The following is a 27,886-nucleotide window of genomic DNA, read 5'->3' on the forward strand; positions in this document are numbered from 1 at the left end:
GTTTTGTATAGATAATTATATTGAATTTTGTTTATCCATTCAGGAACTTAAATATACTTATATTGTGTTTCCACTTTTTGAGTAATAGTGCTACTACAAACATTCATGAATAAGTTTTTATTCTGAAATATGATCTCAGTGATGATGGATTTATACACCAGAGTTAAATGTTGGAACCTATCATCATTACAATTACTGAGTGATGGTCTAAATTTTTCACAGATATGGTACAATTTTACATCTCAACAGCAATATATCAACATTTGCTAATTTCTTTCTAGTTTTAGTTATAGCCCTTTTAGTAGGTGTAATGATATGTTATTGTGGTTTTCAACAGAATTTGCCTAATGAATAACAATATCAAGCATATTTTCAGCTATTTGTTAGTGATTTGCATACCTTCTTAGAGAAATGCATGTTCAAATCCTTTGTCGCTCAAATGAAGATATGACACATAATAAGACAAATGATAAACTGCTGAATTAATTCCTACCATATTCTTCAAAAGACAAGAATGGAACCACTATGTAATTCAGTTATCCTATTCCTTGGTATTTATCCAAAAGAACTCAATTTAGCACACTGCACTAATATGAGAACATCAATATTTATAGCTGCACAATACACAAAGCCAAGGTATGAAACCAGCTCTCAGTGCCCTTCAGTAGATGAATAGATAAAGAAATTATGGTATGTATGTATGCACAATGGAGTTTTACTCAGTCATAAAGAAGAATGAAATTATGGCATTTGCTGGCAAATAATGGAACACCATGCTAAGTGAAATAAGCCAGGCTCAGAAAGTCAAGGGTCAAATGTTTGCTTTAATATGCAAAAGCTAGAGTAAAATAAGGGGAAAAGTATGTGTGTGGTGGGGGGAATCTAATGAAAATAAAAGGAAGATCTGTGGAGTAGAGGTAGGTATTGTGGGCGAAGAGAGCAGCAATGAGAAAAGGAATGAAATTGACCAAATTATGCTAAGTATGTAAGTAAATATACAATATGGAAATCTATTTTTGTTTATGTTTATAAATCATCAATTTAAAAACAAATAAATAGAAGGAAGACCAATAGATTATGTGAAAGGGGATGTGAGAATGAAGGAGAGAAAGGAAAGAGAAAATATTGGGAATTGAAATGGAGCAAATTACATTCTAGGCATGTGTGATTATGTCAAAATTAACACCATTATAATGTGCAACTATAATGCAATAATAAAATATTTTTAAAGACTAGACACAGAATCACCATATGACACTGCAATATTGCTCCTCAGTAATTATCCAAAAGAAATAAAGTTAGCATACTATAGTGACATATAATGCACACCCATTTTTTTAGATGTATATGGACACAATACATATTTTATTTATTTATTTTTATGTTGTGCCGAGGATCGAAACTAGTGTCTCACTTATGCAAAGCAAGTGTTCCATAACTGAGACATAACTTCAGTGTCTATATATGTTTTATATCAGTGCAATTCAGAATAGCCAATTTATTTAACCAATCTAGGTGTCTGTCAATAGATGAATGCATAAAGAAAATGTGATAACACACACACATATCTATATCTATATCTATATCTATCTATATATCTATATATCTATATATATATATATATATATATATACACACACACACAATGGAGTTTTATTCAGCCTTAAAGAAGAATAAAATTATGGCATTTGCAGAAAAATGAATGGAAATTGAGAGAATTATGTTAAGGGAAATAAGCCAAACTCAAATTGTGAAGCATTATACATTTTCTCATATGTGCAAGGTTTCAATAAAATGGGTGAAAAAATGGGGTTCTCATGAAATCAGAAAGAAGACATAGAGCTGAGAAAAGGAATTCAGTGGCAGTAGAAGAGAGGAAAAGGGGAAGGATTGGGGAGTGAAAGTGACTAATTTTGTAATATCTGTGTACTATTATGTTACAATTAATCTCATTATTACATGTAATTATAATGCATCAATAAATACTAAAAATAGCTCTTATTTATCAATAATTACATCAAAATAAAAGTACTATACACTCAATTTTAATAGTAAATATTGTCAGATATTTGCAGTAGCCATATTTACTCAACATTGTTTGAACATTCTGATCATGGAAAATACACAACATAATAAATTGCAAATTCTTCACATCTTCCCCTTGGATTTCCTCAAACAAATAGCATCATTATGTTACTCTTGTCATGAGATTTTTGTGGGTAATACAGAGATCTCAAATATTAGCTTCATGTGTCTTGTTCAGAAGCTTTAGTTGCTGCCACAGCTTCCCCATGAAAACTGAAAAGATGCTACTGTATTCCTATTATTGACTTTTCATATTTGCAGTCACTGAACACTGTAGAGGGGGAACTATGTGGAGAAAATAAAAAGTGTGTCTTCTCCATGTTAGTTGCACTTGATGTTCAGCCTAAGCAACTTGCATAATCCCTGCCTGAGCTCCTTGTTCTTGAGGGCATACACCATGGGGTTGAGAGCAGGAGGAATAACATTGTGTAGAACTTTGAGTAGAACTGGGATGAGGGGAAGTTTCATTCCTCCACTATGAGTGATGGAAATGACAACAATGACAATGTAGAAGAAAATAATTAAGATGAGGTGGGAAGTGCAGGTATTTAGGGCCTTGGATGCAGCTTCTTTGAAGTTGAGCTTCAGTACAGACTGAAGAATCAAAGCATATGATATAATAATCAAACCCAGATCATTTCCCATAATCAACCAAGCCAGAAATATCTGATTGATACTATTGATTTTCCTGTCATCACAGGAGAGGCTAGTGACTCCAAGATTATTAAAAAAAAAACAATGCTCAATTTGATTCTGATAACAGTAATTTTTCTAAGCAGCTAAAATAGGCACTGAAATTGGACTTAGACAGTTTCTCACTGCCATGAACATGGTTGCTTTGATCACAAAAGAGTCAGTAACTATTGATGGCTATCTCAGTGGTTGGCAAATGGCTACATACCTATCTATAAAGATGTCTGACTCCATGGCCACAAAACAATGAATTGCATACATCTGAGCAAAGCACTCAGGGAGGCCAAAATCTTAGGCATGATGGTGGTAGTCAGGCCCATGTCCACCATGGCTAGCATGCCCAGGAAATGTTACATGGGCTGTTGCAGACTTGCCTCTTGGTAGATGATGGTTATGATCTGGATGTTGGCCCCAAGGGCTAAGAGGTAGAGTAATGCCGGGGGTAGTGAGAGCCAGTGCTGCCAGCTATGGATGCCTGGGAATCCCATCAGTATGAACTCAGAGACCTGGAACTGAGAGCTATTGGAATCTCTGAGATCCTGGAACATCCTTTAGTAAGAGGGAAAAAAGCTTAAGATTACACCTCTTAACTGTCAGTGTGAAAGTATTGGAAATTGTCTGACCCAGGATCATGTTATTAAAGAGAATTTAGTATCATTCATGTTCTCATTCTTTCACTCACTATTTTTACTTCTTTCTTATGAAAAAAGGAACTCTAATAGGAGATACAATTCATTCATTTATTCTATAAACCATTTTAAAATTCCATAAATCAGGTAATATTTTTTCAATGTTTCTAATTAAAGAACAGATTATTAGAGAAAATCAGGACTGTGTTAAAGATCACTCATGTTGCAGGTCACAATAGCAGAAGATGAAGGTGATCTGATATCACAGTCTGAATGTTAGGTTTGGCTTTGCTAATGAGTTGGTTGCTTTAGAGATCTAAAGTGCAGACACATAAAGGTTTTTTATATGTGAAACTTCTGCTGATGGAGGTTACATAATAACTTTTTAAAGTTATGTATTTGAGATATTACGAACTTGTGTGTGTGTATGTGTGTAGATTATATATATATTTAAACAAACACATTTTTAAGTTATAACTAATGATGGTGGAATTAAGCTAGACATTTAAATGTGGTTTTAATAGTAAATATTTAGGTGGTATTGGAGTTTGAACACAGGGCCTCACACACTCTGGGCAATCACTGCAGGAATGAGCTACATTCATAGCTCCTAATAAATAAATTTTTTATGGATACATGTCATATGTTCACAAATGTATGCACAAGGCTGTGATACATAAAGGTCTCTGCATGATTACACAGTGAAAACACTTGTTTAAACAAGAAACAGACCAGTTTCTCTTATGCCCCGCTGAAAATAGCTTTCTCCTTTCTGTGTCCCCAAAGGTAAGCAAAATCTTAACAGCTAAATGTTAGATAAATTTCATCATTTATACAAGAATTTTAGTATATATTTTTAAACCCATACAAAATAAATAAAATAGTATAATATACTTATCTCTTATCTTCAACATTGTCACAAATTCCTGAAAAAAATGAAATCTTTACTTGTTCAAATTTGTCTTAATCAGATTTTTTTTCTCCTGTGGTTAAAAGGACTGATGAGAACAACTTTAGAGTAGGAAAAGTTTATTTGGGGGCTCACAGTCTTGGAGGTCTCAATCCACAGATGGTTGACTCCATTACTGAAGGCTGGGTAGAGACAGAACATCATGGCAGAAGTGTGTGCCAGAGGAAAGTAGCTGGGAACAGGGCACTGGGAAGAGAGAGTGGGGTCCACTCAACAGGAGCAAAATATTTACTTCATAGCCATGTCCCCAGGGATGCACCTCCTCCAGCCACACCCTACCTGCCTACATTTACCACCCAATTATTCCTATTAGGGATTAATGTACTGATTAGGTTAAGGCTCTCATAACACAATCATTTCACCTCTAAACTTTCTTGTATTGTCTCATTCATGTGTTTTGGGGGGACACCTCACATCCAAACCATAACACTCTCTCTCAATAAATTTGACTTAAGAATCAACTCTTAACTATTATTTGTTCATGTAACAGAAACAAGTAGAAAAACTAGGGAAACATAGATGCTCTTAGTTGATAATTGGATATACATATCTGAGGTGAACTTTGTGGTATTCTCAAGAGTTTATATCCCCAAACTCTCTCTAAATATCCTATCTATGTCTCTCATCCCACCTTCGTAGTTATAATTTTAATTGGTAATATTGGTTTTAATATAACAAAAATCTATGTCTCATCTTCAGTGTATTTTTAAATCTCTGGGTTAAAATTCTAACTGATATCAAGTAATATAGAACTAATAACAAATTAAATTAGACATTTTACAATGCATCTAAAATACTTTTAATGCCATACTTTTAATACCAATACTTTACATTTCTGCAGGGAAAATGGGCTCACATTATTCTGTGTTAGGTCCACTGAAGTAATAACTCTGAACAGGAGCATCACCACTGGTAAAGTATTTCTTTGAAAGTACCAAATGTTTATTCTCACTTCAAAACCCATAAATGGTAATTTTATTTCCTCAGTTGATCATACTCAATTTTTGCAACCCAAATTCTTCTGTCCACATGACTGTGGGCTCATTTCAGTCACTTCTGCTAAGATGAGTGAAACATAGTCACGTCTAAGTCTATGTTGAAAAGATCAGTTTAATTAGATTCTTCTCTGGAGGAACAAAGGAGCACAGGTAGAAACAATAGGGTTCTGGCCACTATTAACAACACTTCTCTAGCTATTTCTTCTTATCATGGGTGATTCTGTTACAGAGTGCATGAGAATTACAAACCACCACACATATTGAGCCAAATAGAAAGGGGAGAAAAGTCCTTTAATGAGTATGGCAGACTAACACCACAAAGAATTCCCATCCCCTGAATGTTGGAAGTATAGAGTTCATAAAGGCAAAAATCACATGGACAATTCAGCACATATAGGTCAGAAAGACTCCTTTGAGACAGATATTTTGATTACATGAAAAAATTGTTTGATTACACATTTCAGAGTCATCTTTGTTCTATATCATGGCCATAGTCAGGGATTCAGAAAGGTCCTACTGCACTGTCAACAGAGATCCAACTGTCAGGGAGCTAAAAAAAAATCCAGTTAAGCAACCATAAAATGGAGTCAGGTCAGAACAAAATGACATTAGTTTGGTTCTTTGCCATTTCAACTTATACCTGATTTCCACCATTTCCAATAGTGTCTATTTGTCTAGGAAAAACAAATATTCATACTCATTATGAAAAGTGGCACTGAATAGAAATCCAAGAATTGTAAAAAGTAAACATTTTCAAAGACATGCAATCTTCCCAATCTTGTCTATTTTTAAACTAGGTGGGTGGAATCAAAATTATATTTCTGAGGTTATAGTTACCAGTTAGGATACATTCAAAGCAGCTCTCACCAATGTATCTACTAATACCAACAAAAAATACTTGGTAAGTAGTACCCCTTTGCATGTCCTTTAACACCTCACTTCTGAATGACAAAACAGAGAGATGGAAACAATCTTATTTAGCTATTCTGGGTCTTATTTAAACAATATCACAATCTACAATGTATCCATGCCTGGTACTCACTGTCTAAATCCTTTGATATCTGTAGAATTAAGCTGAGCCTTTAAAGGAAAATGTATCTTATATATCACAATGAGGACACATTCAAACCATACCATTCTGTTCCTAGTCCTCAAATTCATGTTCTTCTCACAAGCAAACTATATTCACTTTATCCTACTAGTCTCCATCCAGATCAACTTACTTCTACCCAGATCAACTCAAAAGTTTTATCTATATCAGATATGGATAAGACTTGGAGCACAATTAATCATGAGGCAAATTGTACTCCAGCTGTGATTCTGTGAAACCAAACAACTTATGAACTCTCTAATGTATCAGTGGGTCAAGGATAGGATTGACATTCCCCTTACAAAAAGGAGAAAAAGGCATGAAAAAAGGAATAACAGGCCTCAGGTAGGAAAGCTTTTAGTAGTTCTTGTTGAAAGAAAAGCAGAATATGAAAATTTGTTTCCATATTTTTTAAGTATGTACAGCACAATTTCTGAGGGATTTTTCTCTCAACGTGTGCCTCTAGGATTTCTAATTTTGAGTGACAGAAGGCAACTCTGAAAATAATTGGATTGCGAAGCTCTAAAAATTAAATAATACTAAATGATCACTTGATTGATTAGCTACCAGAGGAGAAAAACTTGAAGTTCTTAAATCTCTCTGTGTTTGACTTAGGTATTCTGAGCTGTGTTACATAAATGGGAGAGAATATGAAGTTATTGCCTCTCTGACAATATTCAGAGTAGCCTAACTCTCTCAGGGTAACCCTACGTACAGTCTTCAAAAGACTCTTTCCCTTCCTCCCAATCTCACATAAGCAAATACAAATCAGAAATCCACATGAACTTTTAATTTTCTGTCGTACATTTTATTGATGCATGAGCGTAGTTTAGTAGCATAGAACAACACACTTTCCTAAACTGCTTCCTGAAACTGACAACTTTACCTACAAGCAAGCTAGATACAGGATTAAATTTTCTATTTCACAGAAAAAGCTAGCAAGTCCTTATAAAATATTTCCTATAGAATATAAGTTTCCTTAAGTATGTTACATGTTTAAAAAAACAATCCTGATAACAACCCTCATCAAATTATGTGACATTCTTTTCCCATTTTATAAATGCAGAAACAGATGCACACAATATCATGAAACATGTTTCAGATCACAGAATTAGTATATTAGATAAATGAACTTGAAATTCACATGCTCATGATTTCGCATTGATGTTATCTATAAAATTATTGTGGAATAAGTCCAAGGCTATTTTACTTCTCTAAATAGATTAAAATCTGTTTTGGCCAAATTTTAGCAGATTTTGGGACCCATTGCATATACTATTTCAATAAAAACAAATCATTTAAGAGCACATTTCTTATATTGCCAATAAAAGTAATAGTACTACATTTGGGAGGTTACTGGGGATTAAACTGAAGGGCACTTGATCACTGAGCTACATACCCACTCATATTTTATATTTTATTTAGAGACAGGTTCTCACTGAGTTGCTTAGTGCCTCAATTTTTCTGAGGCTGGCTTTGAATACATGAGTCTCCTGCCTCAGCCTTCAGAGCCACTAGGATTACAGGCCTGCACCACTGCTCTCTGTAATAATGTATTTTCAAATTTTTTAAAATTTGGTTTAGTTAGTTATACATGACAGTAGAATGCATTTTTGTACTTTGATATGTCTTACATAAATAGAGTATAATTTCTCATTTTTCTAATTGTACATGTTGTAGAATCACATCAGTCATGCAGTCATATATGTACATAAGGTAGTGTTAGATTCATTCTACTACCCTTCCTACCCCATGTCCTCTTCCTTCTTTTCACTCCCCTCTGCCTAATCTAAAGTAACATTCTTCTTCCCTAGTGCACCCCCACCCCCTATTGGCCCCTATTGTGAATTAGCAGCTGTATATCAAACAAAATATTTGGCCTTTGGTTTTTGTGATTGACTTATTTTGTAGCATGATATTCTCACCTTGAGTAATATGGGTATTTTAACAATGGCATTTTAACAATAGCAAGTCTTCTAATTCAGGAATATGGAACATCTTTCCACTATTTTGTGTTATCGTTAATATTTTCAGTTTGATTTTGTTTTCATTGCACAAATCTTTTGCTTACTTGGATAAACTTTTTTTCCAGGGATTTCATTCTTCTATATTATTACAAAGAGGTTGTTTTCTTGATTTTCTTTTTGGAGTATTTGTTTAGTGTATAGAAACACAACTGAATTTCTATGTTGCAAAGTTAGGACACACATGTTTCAACAGTTGTACCTAGTCTTATTAGTTTTGATACAAATATAAATTAATGTTACAAGTCAGTAAATATGAAAAACAAATACCAAGAGAAAGATATATTAATATACTCAGTGAGAATGTAAGGAATAGATTCAAGTCTTTAGAATAATAAAACAGATTTAAGTTGAAACAAAATAACTAATGATAACATCTGTTTTCAAAGAAACATGTATGAAAACGTATGCCAAAACTACTGGGGAGATTAACTAGAGAAGCAGGGGAAATAGGAAATAGGAGTATAGTTGAAGGATTAAGGGAGAAGGAAAAACATCTTGGATTGTCTGAAGAAGAGTGCCCTAAAAGGAGCATGTGGAAAATAGTTCCTGGAGCCTGTCTTTCATTGAGGAATAAATAGTTCATAGACAATGCTTCAGACTATGATACTGAAGAAGAATAAGTGAAGATAAAATATATTAAACCATGTATATGACATTTATTTTGCGCATTTTGCAATAGGATTATAAAGAAAGATTCATGAAATAAGAAGTATAATGTGACTATAGTTAACTGAATTTGGGATAGATAACAAATATTCTGGTCAGTTGTATAGAAAAATAAATTGCAGGTCACTTTCCTGAAGATTTCCTAAATACCCAACACCCACCTTCCTTTGTGTTCTAGTACTTGGAATTTAAACCAGGGTCAGTTTACCACTGAGTACATTCCCAACCCCTTTTACTTTTTATTTTGAGATAGGGTCTTCCTAAGTTGATGAGACTGACCTCATACTTGTGTTCCTCCTGCCTCAGCCTCCAGAGTTGCTGGGATTACAGGTGTGTACTACCACACCCACAACCCCTTTTTGAATTTCTTTTTTTTTTCTCTCTCTCTAGCTTCTGAATATGATAGAAAACAGAAATCTGACAAATTATGCTGTTCATGTACAATTATATCACAGTTTATCCATATATATGTATATAATGCACTAATTGAAATTAGTAATAATAATAATAATAATAGTAGTAGAACGGAGACAAGAAAAGTAGGACAAGTGATCAGGGATAGGGAGAAAAGGAGGAAAATAAAGGTACTCAGGAAGGAGATTGGAAAATTATGTTATGTGCATGTACAAATATGACATAATGAATCCCACTGTTATGTAAAATTATAATGCAAAAATAAAAAGTTTAAAATTCAGTTTACTCTATATTCCTTCATTAATTGGTTTAGTTAACAAGCAATAAACATGAAAATATCCAGTTTCTCACTTCCTTATTGTCTACACAATTGGAAATAAGCTAAAAGAAATGGATTTTGATTGCTTCCCATGTGGTTCCTACCAAATATATATATATATATATACACATATATATATATATGTATATACATATATATATATGTATATATATACACACATATATATATATATATATATATATATATATATATATATATATATTTGCATTTACATTTGGTTAAAAACATTACGTCTCTTTCCAGCATGTGCTTTTTAAAGGTGTGCTGGAGGAAACTAAATGTCCAATGATTCTGTTGTGAAATAACTATGTGTGTGGCCAGACTAGGAAAGACCTAGTCAGACTAAAATTTTGATTCTAACAAGATGCTGAAAGTCTTCAAATTCAAAATAGTAATGACCTCATTGGGAGTATTCCATCTTCTCCTTCAGTAAGAAGTCACTGAAGAAAGACATTTTTTTAAAACTACAAAAATACAGAAGAAAGATCAGTATATTAGAGGTAGGTAACAAGGGAACGTAGAGGTTAGGAAAAGAGAAGCACTGGGGATTGAATTAGAGCAAATTACATTTCATAATTGTATAATTATGTCAAAATGAATCTTAATGTGATGTATAACTAAAATCCAATAATTTAAAAAGAATCAAGAAAGAAATATGTAGTCGGGCATGGTGGTACATGTCTGTAAGCTCAGGAGACAGACTGAAGGACAAGAATCCCAAGTTCAATGCTAGTCTCAGCAACTTAATGAGATTCTATCCCCCCAAAATAAAAAGGGGCTAGGGATATGGCTTAGTGGCAAAGTTCAACCCCTACCCCTGCACTCCCCCAAAAGAAAAGAAATATTTAGCACATATTTCCAGAAGAATGTAAGTACTGGCCATCAATCTGGAAATTAATATTTGAAAATAAGACTCAGATCACATTATTCCACTTTGTTTATTTTTCTTTAGGTCTTTTTAAGGGAAACTTGATTTATTTATTAAACAACTTTTTCACAGATATCAGAAAGTGAAATTCAAAGAAAATTGCTGGACATTCCAGTGACATTAAAATTCTCAAGGCAATTTGAAAAATGCACAATTCTACAAGCTCCATCTGTATGTGTATGTGTGGTTAAAACAGCTGTATTATCTTACACAGCTAAGGAATTTACCATCTCCTGAAAAAAAAAAACAGGGAAATTTTAGATATAATTATTTTCTTCTCTTCCCCTTGCACATGCTTATTTATTTATATGTTGTGGGACTTGGTGTCCTTAGAACCTGAAAGGATCCTCATGACACAGTCTTGTATCTGCTTAGTTTTCACCCCATAGACCACAGGGTTCATGGTGGGAGGCAAAAGCAGATAAATATTGGCCATGATGATGTGACAAGATGGAGGAATTGTGTGGCCTCCAAAGCGATGGGAAAAGAAGGAGAAGAAAGCAGGACTGTAGGAGAAGACAATGGCACAGATGTGGGCGGTGCAGGTGCTGAAGGCCTTTTGCCGAGCATCTGCTGAGGAGAGGCTGACCACGGCCCGGAGGATCATGGTGTAGGAGACTGTGATGCACAGGATGTCAAAGCCTCCGATAAGGAGGGCTACCATTAAACCATAGATGGCGTTGACCTTGACATTGCCACAGGATAATTTGGCTACAGACATGTGGTCACAGTATGTATGAGGTATGACATTGCCTCTGCAGTAGGGAAGGCGCTTGGTGAGGAAAGTGAAAGGAGTAATGAGCAACACCCCTCTTAGGAAGGTGGCAAGCCCAACTTTCCCAATGACATCATTGGTGAGGATGATTGAGTAGCGCAGAGGGTAGCAGATGGCCACATAGCGGTCCAGGGCCATAAGCATGAGCACCCCAGACTCCATCCCTGTGAAGGTATGGATGAAGAACATCTGGACCAGGCATTCATCAAATCCAATTTCCTTGAGGTGAAACCAGAAGATGCAGAGAGCTTTAGGGATTGTACTAGAGCACATGACAAGGTCAGTTAGAGAAAGCATAGCCAAGAAGTAGTACATGGGTCTGTGCAGGGAGTCCTCATAGTGGATGAGGTAGAGGAGTCCACAATTCCCAACCACAGCCACAACATACATGGAGCAGAATGGGAAGGAAATCCAGATGTGCATGTCCTCCAGGCCTGGGATCCCATTAAGAATGAATGAAGCTGGGGTCAGATCTGTTTGATTCAAGAACTGCATGATCAAGCTACTATGGTCATGAATCAGCTTAAAGTTAGGTGAGTTTTGCTGAAATAGGAAAAATTACAGAAAGCATAGGTTAAGGTTACTGTCTCCCATCAACCACACTTTTTAAAATTATACATTTTAATGATGCTATTCTGCCCATCTACAACTACCAAAGAATTTTTTTTAATATAAAAAATAAATAAATAAATCATACTGCTGGGGAAAATAAAAGACTTTGTTAAAGCATACTGCCATCGTTTAATTGCTCAGGATGCATAGTTATATTTTCTTCTCATCATAATCCAAATTTTTTTGAGTGGCCAAGAAACAGCTTTCTTTGCTTGTTATTTGTTGGTAGTTTGTTGATTCATTCAGTATATTCTTCTTATGCAGTCTGTTTTTATCACCAACAATGAATCTACATTAATTATTTTAGAGACTGATTCACATTACATAATTCATAACCAAGTATAATAAAAATTTTTTGTTAGACTACCTGATTTAACTGTTAATTATTGTGCACACTCACTGTGAATGTGATCTTAAAGCAGATTGCTTTGATCACCTCACTGATGGCCAAAAAACATAATGACTGATGCCAGACATTATGGTGTGAACCAAGTAATCCTAGCAACACAGGGAGACAGGAGAATCACAAGCCAAGCTTCACAATTTAGTGAGGCACTAAGCAAGTTAGTGAGACCTTGTCTCAAATAAAATATAAAAACTGCTTGGAATGTAGCTCAGTAGTTAAGTGCTCCTAGGTTCAATCCCTAGTACCAAAATAAAATTAAAAATAATGACTGACATTTATTGTTGGTTACCAAGCACTGTTCAAAGCATTCTAGAATTATTAAATGGCATTTCTGAAAGGATCCTAGGATCTAACAAGCCAGTGAAATGCTTGATTTACTCCTCTCACTTTTTATGATGCATGCTTGTTGTCCTTTCCCACATCTAGTCTATGTGCATTTCTAAATTTTTTCTCAAATTAAACTTCTACTGATATTAAAAGTTGCTAATGGGGCTTAACATAAATGACTTTATTAAAAATTAATAAATCTATGAATGATAACAGATAATTTCTTTTATTGTTTCTATAAATCTTCATGTATTATGGTCAGGCATTAACCATTGATAATAATTTATTAAAAATACAATCATGGGGCTGGGTTTGACTCAGTGGCAGAGTGCTTGCCTAGCCCATGTGAGGCACTGGGATCAAGCCTTAGCACCGCATAACAAATAAAATTAAGGCATACTGTCCATCTACAACTATCAAAGAATTTTTAAAATATAAAATATAAATAAATAAAATGATATTGCTGGGGAAAATTAAAGACTTTGTTAAAGCATACTGCCATCATTTAATTGCTCATGCTGCATAGTTGTATTTTCTTATCATAAACCAACGTCTGGAAGACAGGTGAGATAAATCACAAGGCAACTTCTTTCAAAAACTGTGAAAAAAGTGCAGGTTGTACACATTAATTAGTACACTTTTCAAGGGCATAATTGTAGGCTATGACAAAGTCTTAGAGCTATTCCGGTGTCAAAGGAGCACTTGTGTATCTAACCTAGTCTCAAGAGGACCTTTCAGCAAAATGGGCAAATGCTGTGGACCTGAAGCATTAGAACAATATTGATATATCAAAATGGGGGGATCATATTCCTTCCTATTTGCTATTTTTCCTACTTACTTAAACTGGTATTCTTGGTTTTGTGAGTGATGGACAATCCTCTATCTTCTGGTGTTCCCTTTGCCTATCCTCCTCAAATGTGGCCAATTCCTACTCATTATTCAAGGAAAACCATCATCAGGAACACTAAGATGTCCTTAAGACTTGAAGTGATTCATCCTCTAAATGCTCCAAAAATAATGCAATTACCAACAGCTGTAATGAATGGGAAGAAATCCATTGGTTCAAAAATTATTCTCTTTAGTTCTCCTTATCTGATGATACCATAAAAACGAATTCATATTTAGGAATTCTTCACAGTTTAATAAAATAATTTATGTTAAGGACAGTGTCCAACAAAACATCACCAGTGTCTATCAAATCAAATCACACATAATACATATTTATAAAGGTATCTTTAAAGTAAAAAATAGATGAGTAATGAATGCATGACATGTTGAAATTCACTTTGAGGATTACTAAAATTATAATCTAAGTATTATCACTTAGAGTGCATAAAAGACACTAGAAGAAAGAAAACTGCAGGTTATATTCCTTAAGATTACTGGGAAAGATAAATAAATAAAGCTTCATTGTCATAAAGTACAGAGAAAAAGAAAACATAAAATGACAAATATATATATATATATAATATTTTTATATTTGGGCAAGAAATACAAATCATTCAAACTTCCAATTACAAAACACAATTTTAATTACTTTTAAATTACTTATGCAGCATGAACGAGTGCATAGAATAAAAACAAAACACAAAGGTTTAAAAATGTATACAGATATTTTTTAAATAAAGAGTATCACAAAATATCAGGGAGGTTATATTAATGTTAGACAAAGAGAATTCAAAGGAAAAACACTTGGGTCAAGAGCACTTTGGAGAAATAAAATGCTTGGCATTTTGAAATTAAAGCTAATTATATCAACATGTTTGATTTCCAGGCCTTATAAGATATTTTCATAATACAAATGATGAAGGACACATTCACATTCTTATTTTGTGAACACAGAAGGAAAGTTAAAATATGGACTTCTTATAAACCACTCAATTTTCTATTTAAGATGAGTGGATTTGTCATAAGCTAAAATGTTAGCCTTGAAATTTCAAGGAGTGTATTAATTTTTATTTTAGAATAAAGCATAAAATTTGGCCTTTTCAACATAAGAAAGGCTTTTCTTTTAAAAACCAAAATTACAAACAAGGTTTTGTCCTTAAAACTCAGTAAATTTGTAAATTATATTTTTATTCAACATATTTTCAGGACTCTTACACATATATTATTAGGTTAAACATATATAGTCTTTACATGTGTACATGTATGTCTATATTCACAGAAACATATAAGTAATATGCATTTAATTAAGGTTGCCATAAGAAGTTTATAAAATTATGTTTCAATAATTTATAACTATTTAGTATGAACTAGTCAATAGGGTTACTATTCTTTCCTCCCTCTATACCACTTTAATACATTAAACAGTACCTCTTAACTGTAAAGTTCAGTACTTGCTTCAAGATATACATTGCATTGTAAATATCATTGCACAAAGCACATTCACAGCTTCTCTTGGAGTTAAAGTATTTTATGTAAAGTGTGGAAATGATAGATTATTGTTTTAATTATAGTTTTGCAGAAAGAGCAATTGCCTAGGGTGGAGAAAAAGATACTGTGGCTATATACTGACCCTACATGTATCCAAGTATGAGCAGGTAGTTCTATTACACTTTAAATATGTATCCATGTATCAGAAGCAGACAGAAAAATTAAAGGAAATTTCTGGTTGGTGGTGCAAAACTGTTATCTCCAAGACTCTCAGGAGGCTGAAGCAGGAGCATCATCAACTTAGAGAGACCCTGTCTCAAAAGTAAAATTGGCATAAGTGTGTAGCTAAGTGGTGCAATTGCTAATGGGTTCAATCTCTGGTGCCACACACATAAACACAAAAGGAATAATAAAATAACTCCTAATAGAAAATATTTTTATTACTTGTCCACTTTTCTGAAGTACTTTTAAAATACTAGATAAACATTTTCTCATATTTATTTGTTATGTGGTATGGCTTTGTGACTGTAACTCGTCTTTTGCTTACACAAGTTAGTTCCATCTTAAATACATTCACAAAGCTCTCCAAGATCAAAATTAAAGACTCTAGTATTAACTACAAATGTAAGAAGTTGCATTTGTCAAACAGACCTAAAACAATTTCAACACATCATTACTTCATTTCTTATGCAGAGAAATTGATTCAGCTATGCTAAGGTGTGGGCAGAAAAACTGAATTAGTAATATTTATGCATGAGTATCACCATCTAAAATATAACTTTGATGTTATCTGCTATTTGTCCTCATTCTTAAACTCTGTAGGTAATACTTTTTTCTAAACCATCTTCAGTTATTTGTATCATTCTTCTTTTCATATGACATTGCTTATTCTATCTAGATTTTGCTACACAAAACAAAGACATTGCTCAGGCTTTCCAGAAAATAACCAAGGAAAATTAGACTCTGATTTCAAGGAATAAGGGAACAATAGGTAAAAAGTAAGCAACAGAACTGTTCTCTAGGTTTTTTTTTTTTTCATTTCTCCATTTCATGGGAATGATCCACACCTGACTTCCATCACTACCAAATAAGTATTTCCTATTTGAATATAGAAATAACATGGATTATCATCGTCACCCAAAGACAACTGAATTTTAGTGCTGGATTTGGGAACACAAACATTTTCCAAGACAATCCAACCTCACACAACATTGTTGCCTTCAAATTATGTGAATATAATCAGATTTATTTCTGGAAAAATAATAAGCAATTCGTTTTATATCCAACACTCCTCTCCACTTTATCATACAGCTTACAGGAAAAAAAAAATCTTGTCATTATCACCTCTTTTATAGTTTTGAATACCTTATTTTTTTTGCGTTGGGCAATAGTAAGCTGAATATAATCTAGTCCAGGTGTTCAGGGTCTTGGTTGAAGAAAAACACAATCCTAGAATAAATGTGCATGCACAGATGTTAAACTCTGAATTCTTTTATAGCTGTACTATTGAATGGATCCTTGAAAGGATACTGTATGCTATGTGTCCCCAAGAGATTATTTCAGAATATCAGAGACACAGATGCTGCTATGGAAATCAAGTTCTATGGGGAGAGAAAAAGAATGCCCACATTATGATAAGAAAGGAAATAATATCCTATGTGTGTTTTGTCTCTTAGGAAGTATACACAAGAAATGAAGAAAATAAAAATGTATGTTACTTTAGTGCGATTTAATCCTATGGTAGATATGTGTTTGCTTCTTATTCACTGCTTTATGTAAAACTGATCAAAAGTACTTAAGCAGAGAATGTTTTGTGCATTCATACCCAAATTCATTTATTAAATTTCTTTCATCATTAATGTAGCACTTTATCCACTTAATTAATGTTTATGGAGATTTTTTGTTTTACTTTCTTAACTAGGCTAGGAATTGTGTGAACCTGGTTCCTTGTTAAAAAGTTTTCTTTCAAGTAAGAAAAATGAAGGATCAATATTATAGTGGTCTTAAACATCATCAAAACTGAAGTTATCAAATGCATATTTTCTTAAATTATTTTAATGTCCTGAAATATATTATTGTTAAAGAAAATGGTTAGGTATATTTCTACATTAATAAGTATATGCATGTATTGATATGCATTTATTGTTTTAACAAAATATGATGCTACTGTTTTACAACATAATGACTACTATATTGATTTAAAGTTATTTAAGTGGTACATTCCAAAAAAGGATTCTTGTGATGGCATATGTGTACAATTTATTTATACATGGCATATATATATATATAAACATTTTGAGAAGAAATGTTATGATAAATGAGCATCACTGTGAAACTTTTATGACATTTCTGATCTAATTATTTCTCAAAATAAATTTCTATAATATATTAGATTCTCCTTTCTTTCTTTCATGCCAATAGATATCTGCCAAATTGATAATAAACTATAATCATCATTTAATAATACTACTGATTGCTGAGTAAAAATACTGTTTTAATATTTTATATTGCTAGCTGAGCTCAGTGTCACATGCCTATAATCCCAGAAATTGCAGGGATGAAGCAGGAAGACTGAAAGTTCAGAGCAACTTAATGACCCAGTCTTCAAAATAAAATTTATATAAAGATTGGGGATGTAGCTCAGTGTTAGAATGCCCCTGGGTGAAAACCCAGTATTGGAAATAAAAATTATATAACCAAATTTAATGCATTGTGATGGAAGTTGCTTTTATTATTTCTCCTTTTGGGACTTGATGGTAATTGGGTAATTTCAGTAATAAGAATGTGATCTGTCTTAATGTTTTATATATGCTTGACAAAAGTACATCTTATCTGTACAGACATGGAAATGTTAACCACCATGATCAAGTGATCACTTTATAACTAATAGGTTAGGGTGGAGAAAAAGATACTGGGGCTATATACCTTATGCAATGTGATATTTTGTTTCACCTATTAGTTGTGAAATGGGCTATTTGTTGTTGTTCTTTTATATGCAAGGGCTTTTTTTGTTGTTCTTTTTAGTCGAATCTATTTTGATGTACTGATACAAGCATGGAATATGCTTGTATTATTCTAATTAGGATCCCTGTCTTATGCTAATTCTAATTAGGATCCCTGTCTTATGCATGAACATGATGTTGAGATTCAAAGTAGTGTACTAATGACAAGGGAATGAGTCTGACATAACTTTCTTATGTAAATATATAAAAGTTTATTGGCTGATCATACTTCAGCAAAGCTGGGGGAAAAAATCAAGATTAAAGATCATATTACAAAAAGATATGATAAGTAAATAAAACATTTGGTCTTGGATCAAATCTCAAACATGGACATAATTGCCATAAAGAATATTATAGAGATGTTTGTAAAATACAGATGTGTATTATGAATCAGTTTGTACTATAGTATAAGTGTATTTTTTTTAATTTTATGGTTATATTGATCATTGTCTTCATTATTGTAAACACACAGTGAATTATTTGAGTGAACAGGTAGAATGTCTATGACTTACTTTCAATTAGTTCATGAAAATGGTGCATAAACACATATATAGATGTACACATGGAAATAAAGAAAATAATAAAGTAATGGAGCAAAATGTAAATATTTGATGAATCTCTATAAAGAGTATGCATAATTTCTTGTTCTAGTTTTATATTTGCATTAACTTAAAATAACATCAAAATATAAACAATTTAAATTATGTTATAGAAAATATAGCAGAAAATAAGTTATTTAAAATATTGGGTTTTGTTCAGGATTCTGTGATATCTGCTGGCAGCTTCTAAAGTTGTATTCTTTCTTCATTTAAAATAAATAGCTGTTTATTTTCAAATTCTTATTTTCTAAAGAAAGCCCTTCAATTTGAATACACTTCAACTCTAGAAAACCTGGATCTGAACCTGGAAGCCTACATGGAGACAGGGAAAACCAGTCCATGTGAGAAGAGAACAATCCTTTCCCTACCCCACCTTTCTCACACAGAGACACATGTAGGCACATAGAAACACATAGATACAAACATAGCCCACACACTAGAAGAGAGACCATGTAGCTTAAAGGGACTGGATGTAAGTTAGTTCTTATGAATTTCAAACTGCCAAATCAAAAAAAAAAAAAAATTAGTTACACTCTATCTAGGTTCTATGATAAACTTCTATAAACTGTGTTAGGTTATACACTTTTGGCTGATGTGGGATGAAGTGAGATGCTGTTCCTTAAACCAGAGAAGCTTCTTGATTTCCACACTCAGGACAGTGGTATAGAATGAATGCTCTTCAATCTGCATCCACAATAAATAAACACTGGGGTGACTTTGGCTTGGTTTTCTATTCTGTAACTCGTGGCTTACTTTGAAAATCCATGGTTTACACTCCTTACCTCTTCTCACAATGTTCTCTTCCTTTTCTTTATGCTTTGCAGCATTTTATAGGCCCTTGCATATATTCATGATAGTTTTGATTCTTCTGGACTGTAGTGTGTACATTTTTGTACTGGGATATCATGCCATCTTTGGTTATAATGTTATAATGTACAAATAAAAATACAGAGAAAATCTGTCATCTCTGTTTTATTTATTTCCCTTAGTTCCCCTATTTATCATGGTAATGCTTATTTGGGAGAAACTGAAAATATCAAACACATGTTTTCTTAAACTATCTTAATGTCTCAAAATACATTTTCGTTAAAGAAAATGGTTTCATGGATCCATAAAACATCATGTCTTTTGTCTTTATTGTGTTACCTGAAAAAATATTTAGGTCTCATAAAGAAATAGATTCAGGCTAATAAAGGAAACTCTTCACATTATTTTCATCATACCTGAGACCCAAGTAAAATGACCCTTTTTAATCTAACGAAAAGGAGAGTGACAATACATAATATATGCTAGATTTTCTAGCTACTGATAGATCTGAACACCAAATTAATATTCATATTTCAATATATACCTTGTAAAATATTCCAGCTACTTCATGATAGACTCTGAGTCTGTATCCAAAAGAAAGCAGCCAAGATCAAAGTCCAAAGCAAAGCAAGACAGGTCAGATTGAAATATAAGATAAAGTATGATATGCCTTATTTCTTCTCTTCACTGGTTTTAAGATTATAAAAACAGGTACAATAACATTCTGAGAGTATGACATGTAATTCATGCTCCTGTCACTTATTTCCTAGGTTGACTATGTGCACTTTTTCTTTCTTGACTTTTCAGAAGCCTTTACAATTATTTATGTAAAAACATGGGGAAAAAAAGGATCACAAAGACATGCACTCATTCCTCTGTCTTCTTTGAAATTCTACTCTACAGTTAGAATAAGCTAAAGTTCATGTACATCAAGCAGAAGGTTTCTAGTGTCTTACTTCTTTTGTAAACCTAAGCAAAACACCTTCTGGAAACCTTCTCTGAGTTCTATGTTTCTAAGTGCATAAACAACAGGGTTGAGGGAAGGAGGGATGGTGTTGTGCAGCACATTGAGTAGAACTGGAATCAAAGCATTCTTAGTCTCTGTCAGGTGAGTTACTGAAACCACTACAACAGCTGTGTAGAAGAGGAAGATGAGGATGAGATGGGAGCTGCAAGTGCTCAGAGCCTTGGAGACAGCTTCAGCAGAGTTCAGCCTAAAGATGGAGCGCAGAATCAGGGTATGGGACAGTATAATAAGACTTAGATCACTCCCCATTCCAAGCCATGGCACAACCAATTGACAAATACTACTGGGCCTCCTATCATCACAAGCCAGGCTTGTGACCTCAAGATTAGAACACAGACAATGTTCATTTTCATTCCTGGAACAGTAATGACACTGAGCTACAAGTACAGGCACTGGAATGACAAACAAGCCATTTCTAAGCACCATAAACAGGGTAGCTTTGGTGATGAAGGAATTGGTGACAATCAGTGGGTAGTGAAGAGGATGACAAATAGTTACATATCTATCAAAAGCCATGCAGAGGAAGACAACAGACTCCATGCCTAGAAAACAGTGAATGGCATAAATCTGAACAAAGCACTCTGGGAGGCTAATGGCCTTGGCATCAAACCAAAAGATGGCCAGGATCTCTTAGGCACAATGGTGGTGGCCAGACCCATATACACCACAGAAAGGATGCTCAGGAAAAGGTACATAGGCTGCTTCAGAGAAGGGTCCTGGTAGATGGTAGTGAGGATGAGGATGTTTGCACCAATTGTGGAGAGAGAGAACAGTGCCAAAGGCAAGGAGAGCCAATGCTGCCAGCTGTGAATGCCTGGGAATCCCATCAGAATGAACTCAGAGACCTGGAATTTGGAGCTATTGGAGCCCTTGAAAGATGCAGACATATTTTTCTATGAGAAAAGGAAAAAAATTTCAGCATTGTTATCTCTGAATATTATCATTATTAAACATTATTTTGAACTTTCTCTGTATAGATTGGGGCTATAACAAAATGACTGTTCCAGTCTATCTCTTACAATAATTTACAGTGAATTATAAGAAAATTCTAGGATTTTAGCAAGAAAGGAAACTTAAAAGTCACAGATTTGTGACTGGGTGTGCAACTTGGTGGCAGAGTGCTTGCCTAGCATGCATGAACCTCTGGGTTCAATCCCCAATACTTCCAAGACAACAACAACAACAACAAAGACAATTATTACATTAACTATCTAGAGAAATTAATCATGAATCTCAAATATCCTTTTGTATCATATTCAATTATCCCATGCTAGAATATTTATGTAATGATTCTAGCCTTTCTCAAACCTTTTTTTTATTTTTTCTGAAACTTTTGCAATTAATTGAATGTTCTTGTTTTCTTCATATTAATCCAAGGTTCCTTGACTCAGGTGTTCATTAACTAATAATAACTAGACTTTTAGTGTGGAATTATAAATGGGTGATGACATTTTTTGGCCATTTCATTACAAGTTGATTTCATTGACATTTTATTCTAGTCTACCAAAATTTTGTAACAATAAACTTCAGTGGCTTTCGGAAATAAATTATTTCACAGATTGGGGGTAGAAATATTTCCTTTCATACTATTTTGTGTGCCCATCTAAGGAGATCACAAAGAATTGCTTAACAGGAAATTAAGTTATGGTAGATGAATATTTCAAATAAGAATCATATAATGGCATAGATCTTAGCACTTTTTTCCCTAGCTGAGTTCTAAAAAACTTTGAAAAGTGGGATTAAGCGTAAGCAATATGATTTTTTAAAAAATCATTATGCTAAAAACACTGAATATGATTTCCACCATCTTAAAATTTTTAGTACATGATACAGAATTGTTGATGATAGGTACAATGTTGAACAAAAGGTCTCTGAGATTTGTAAACACTGAGTAGGAATTTTATCCTATCTAGCAAGATGACTTATCTATCATATTGAGGGAATTGTCAGAGGATACTCAGAATTATGTTAAAAATTAAATAACTAGACTTATTATGAAAATTAGACTTATTATCTTTCCTCAAAAATTCTTGCTTTTCATATTGTCTTTATCTTGTAAGGTCACCCAACCAGTCAAGTCTGAAACAGGTTTTGAGGTAATGCAGACTTCTTTCTCTTTTCCAGAAATTAGAGGAAAATTCCAAAAGAGAACTGGAATGGGAATCATTTGGTTATGCAAAACCTGCTATTTCTGTGAAATGCTTATTTATCACTTTATAGCCTCATGTTGCATAGCCATTTCTCTTTGATGTATTCTCATTTGTTTTCTTTTTTTAAGCTACATGTTTTATTTATTTAATTTATTTATTCATTATAGACAAATTGTAGTTGTATTTATTTGTGGGGCACATAGTGGTGTTAAAATTTTTAATACATTGTGAAAAGATTAAGTTAAACATATTAATGAACTCATCACCCAAAATATTTAATATTTAATATATAATATTAAATAAATTTGTAATATCATTTACAAATCTATTCTCAGTGATTGAAATATTCAGTAATCAATTATTAAATATATTCAGGATTCTGTATAATTGACCTAAAAATCAGAATTATTTCTCCCATCTAACAGAAGTGTTGTCACCTTTTGCCCTCAGCTGCCCATTTTCCTAACCTGCAGACTCTTATAAACACATTTATGCTCTCTGCTTTCAGAAGTTCCTTTGTTGTAGATTCCACATGAGAGAATATGCAGTATTTGTCTTTGTGTGTTTGGTTTATTTCACTTGGCATAATGTTCTCTAACTCAATTAATGTCACAAAAGGCAGATTTTCTTTTCTAAGTCGAAGTATTATTTGTTTATATATATATCACCCCTCTTTATCTGGACTTCTCTTGATGGGCACTTAGATTGAATCCATAACTTGGCAATTGTAAATAATATGGCAATGAACATGAATGTTCAGACATCTCTTTGAGATATTGACTTAAAACCGTTTGTGTACATACCCAGAATAGAGACTGCTGGATCACAGAGGAATTCCATGTTTACTTTTCCCATATTCTTCTAAATGTTTCTCCCTGGTTGACATTTGTTTCTCCCTAGTGATCCAATTAAGAGAAGCAATGAATCTGAGCTTATAGAAAAAGCATTGCTTGCCATTTTTTAACAATTAGATTCTAACATGACATAAAATGTGATTTGTTATGAAAGCATTTAATATTCTATAAATCCTATGTTCTTTTACAGACAGGTAAATTCTCTTATACAATATGATTCGCATATTTTCTTATTCTACACTTAGTGCCTTTTGCAGAGGCTTTACAAGAATCTGTATTCTACTAGGGCAGAGAGCAAGGTCAATCTCTTCCAGGACATTAGCAATACAACATATTGTTTAGAATGAGATCACAAATGATCCGAGGGTTAGCCAGTGTGCCCTTGATATGGTTTAGAACTTACTATGGTTATGAAAAGAGACACAGTCTGATGTCTTCACAATGGAAACAGTTTCCTACTAGGCAAACAGCATTTTGAGAAAAGCTTTATTATGAGATCAGGATTTATTCTGAAAAGAGATATGACACACAAATTATGAACATCAAGAATTTATGGGGGCTGGGGATGTGGCTCAAGCGGTAGTGCGCTCGCCTGGCATGCCTGCAGCCCAGGTTCCATCCTCAGCACCACATACAAACAAAGATGTTGTGTCCACCGAAAACTAAAAATAAATATTAAAAAATTTAAAAAAAAGAATTTATGGGAAGGAGTAAACAGCTAAGTGATGTAAGGGCAATAGGCCTCCTTTTGAGGCATGAGGAGAAAAAGGCCCACAGAGAAAGGGAATTCCTAAGATGTTAAATCCCAAAAATGCAACAAGAAGGTTAGCTCAGAAATGTTTTTCATTAATGCAATCTAAGAACCTATATATTTCTATTTAGAAAGATATGTCATTCATGAAACCAAAGTATTCCTATGACAAGTGGAAAATTTTGAATTGTTCTTCTGATAAAAATTAAGAGAATTTAAAATTATGTGGTTAGGAGATTTCTTTAAATATTTTTTTTAAAAGAAAGTGTTTATTCATTCAAAAATAGAGGGAAAATTTCTACTGTTGGAGAACACGGTAGGGTTTTTCAAAGTAATTGATAAAGTAACTGTTGCTGGTCTCCTGGAAATTATGGTCTAGGAGGGAAAAAAGAGAGATTATTATTCTTTAATAAAAGAGTACTGTGGGCTGGGGTTGTGGCTCAGTGGTAGAGCGCTTGCCTAGCGTGTGCAAGGCCCTGGATTCAATAGTCAGCACCACATATAAATAAATAAAAATGAAAGTATTGTGTCCAACTATAACTAAAAAATAAATATAAAAAAAATTTTACAAAGAGTATTCTCTCCACTACTAATAAAAAGCAAACAAACAGAGAATTATAGACTGAAATGTTGCTTTAAACAAAACATGAAAGCATATTATGAATGGAATGTATGGATTTTCTGAAATAAGGAAAATATTTATCAAAGGCCAAAGACTTGAGTAGGATTTCAGTATCATTATGTTTGAGGGGTGAGAAGTGAAAGTATTCTGACAACATAAAAATGCTAAGATGAGAGGTGGCATGGAACATTTAGTGCAATAAAAACTAAGTGTGGCTGGAACCCCCAAGTTGTTGGGGGGAAATGGGCTATGGTGTGAGATGTTGTTCTTGAGATAATAGGAACCAGAGATTTTTAAATAAATTTATGTCAAATATTATGGTGCCACTGGAAGTTTTCACAAGTAATTCAGGCATAGTAACAATGTGGAAAACACATTGTAACAAGACTAAGGATAATTTGGATAGACAGCTGCAAGAGTAATTAATTCAAGGGAGAGAGGGGTACATCTGGAACAAAGCAGGACAGGGAAAGATGAAAAGTAAAGGTGGATGGATTTAGAAGACATATATGGGTGACATCAATAATACTTATGACCCCAAAATAATCCTAAGGTCCCAGAATATGCAATGGGATGGAATAAGATGTTATTAATACACCTAGGTGTGATTAGAGAAGGATGGATTGTAGAAGAGAGTAGGTGCAGAATGGTCATGTTGAACGTGAGGTGTGTGACTTGAACAAGTGAACAATGGGAACAAGTGGGAAGATAGCTCAGAGAGCAAGGAACAAACTGACAAAAAAATGAAGTGATTGGTATCTTATATTGAAATCATTGGAGATAATATTATTGGCATAGATTTCCTAGCAAGTGAGGATGGTGAGAAGAAGAAGGGGTACGAACACCTAGTGCAGATAATCTCTTCCATTTAAAATCTACCTAAATTTTGACAGAAAAGGAAACCCAAATGTAACTGATGCAGAAAGAAAACACAGCAAGGAAATGGATTCATAATGTTACTCTGCTCATAAATTCAATAGTAGGGAAATTTTTTCTTATAGATTAACTTTCTTGGGGACTATAGATAACTTTTGAGGAAGAATAATTTACTTTTGTAGTTCATAAGCCAAAGTCATACTAGGATAAGTTAGAGAGAAGTCAGAAATTATAAAATAGAAAAATTGGTGCATATGAAAATTTGGGGGAAATGTACTCAAGCAAAACCATATAAAATCTATGTTGGAAAAATTCTTAGGGTTTAAAATTGTTTGAAGTGGAAGTAGAACAGTTCCCACAGGTGGGGGTAAAATGATGTGAGAAATGCACAAGTTTTGACAAAAGGGTTTCAAGTTTCAGTTGATCAGGAGGCGTATTTTTTTTTTCAGATCCATTATACAACAACACAGTCACAGTCAATAATCATTTTTTATTTGTAAAAATTGCTAAAAGAATAGATTTTAAATGTTCTCACAATAAAAATAAACTATGTGTATAAGGTGATGGACATGTTAATTACTCAATGTGAGCATCCTACAATATGCAGATACTTGAAAATATCACACTGAAACCAACACACATGATCAAGATTCACTAATAAAAACTAAAAGTGTAAATTTAAAAAGTAAAACTAAATTTCAAGAGCATGACTTGTTTTACAATTGAAGAAAATGATGCACACATAGACACTGATATCAATTATTAGAGAGAAAGACAAGCCGCAGTGCAGAGAGAACTGGATCAATGAGAGCATCTGCTCGCTTAGCAAGGAGGGGTGATGAGAATGACCTTCCACAGCTCACCACTGGGTCAATGGTAAGAAGAATGGCACCAGTCATCCAACATAAGACAAGTGAAAGAAGATATGTACAAATATAGGTGGTTTCATATATTTTGTCATACTTGGGTACAAGAAAATAAGAGTTACTATTCATTTAATGTTTTAGGAAATTTTCGGGCAAAGATCAGGAAGAAAGTTTGACACTGGGAAAGATACTTTAATCAGGAAGAATGTTTGACATTGAGAAAGATACTTTAATCATGTAGAAGATGAAAAACTCTGAGATGTAGACAATAGTTTGGGAGGTTCAAAAAGGCCTTTTTTTCTATTACATCAAATAACGAAATTAAATCATTAACTATTTCCTGGTGATTGGAGATGTAGACCTATAAAATGGGATGTCCAATTCTTGCTACATTTAAGTGAAATGCTTTGATTATGACAAGGTCTACTAAGGGTTCATGGTAAACCTATGTAAGATTCAATAGAAATAGATTGAAAAGCTATTTGGGCAATGGATGTCCTCTGAGCACAAATATTTAAGATTAATGCAAAAATACACACAGCAACATCAGATTATACATATCAGCAATTTTTTTCCACCAGGAAGAAGTGGAAAGCCATGAACTGAAAAGCTGTCCCCATAATAAAGCTGGTGAAAAGATAGCATCAATGTGGGAGTAATTTACTTTAATGTGAAACTTTTCCAATGACCTGGGTGTAACAAGGTCACATTTATAGGCCATAACATAACTCCAAGGATAGTGATTTGTAATGAGCACACCTCTTCCTTTTTTTCTAGCATGAAGCATTGTAATTCTATTCTATTCAGTCATTCCTTTGTAGGGAAATACCCAAGAAGGTAGCATCAATCAATTATTCTAATTGTTCAACTTCTGACAACATCAAAAGTGACAATCAAGAGTGACAATTAAGAGTGAATTCAGATTCTAGAATGTGAACCATAATGAAGTATGATTGTTTTAAAAAGACAAAAAATATGCAGAAAATACTTAGCATA

The 27,886-nt window shown here is 33.5% G+C and overlaps 1 protein-coding gene and 2 pseudogenes across 1 annotated transcript; all 3 read right to left on the reverse strand.

The window, feature by feature from the left end:
* Nucleotides 1-2,406: 2,406 nt before the first annotated feature.
* On the reverse strand, nucleotides 2,407-4,734 carry LOC139706989 (olfactory receptor 56B2-like; annotated as a pseudogene).
* Nucleotides 4,735-11,144: 6,410 nt separating this feature from the next.
* Nucleotides 11,145-12,110, reverse strand: LOC114098465 (olfactory receptor 52N4). The gene has a single exon (XM_027942712.1). The coding sequence runs from the start codon at nucleotides 12,108-12,110 to the stop codon at nucleotides 11,145-11,147; it is 966 nt and encodes a 321-aa protein (XP_027798513.1).
* An 8,586-nt stretch (nucleotides 12,111-20,696) lies between these two features.
* Nucleotides 20,697-21,658, reverse strand: LOC114098526 (olfactory receptor 56B1-like; annotated as a pseudogene).
* Nucleotides 21,659-27,886: the final 6,228 nt, after the last annotated feature.

This window comes from Marmota flaviventris, chromosome 9, assembly GCF_047511675.1.
Source record: "Marmota flaviventris isolate mMarFla1 chromosome 9, mMarFla1.hap1, whole genome shotgun sequence".
Lineage (NCBI taxonomy): Eukaryota > Metazoa > Chordata > Mammalia > Rodentia > Sciuridae > Marmota > Marmota flaviventris.

Coding starts and splice junctions, on each gene's coding strand:
- LOC114098465 (XM_027942712.1), bottom strand. CDS start 12,110: ATGCAGTTCTTGAATCAAACAGATCTGACCCCAGCTTCATTCATTCTT.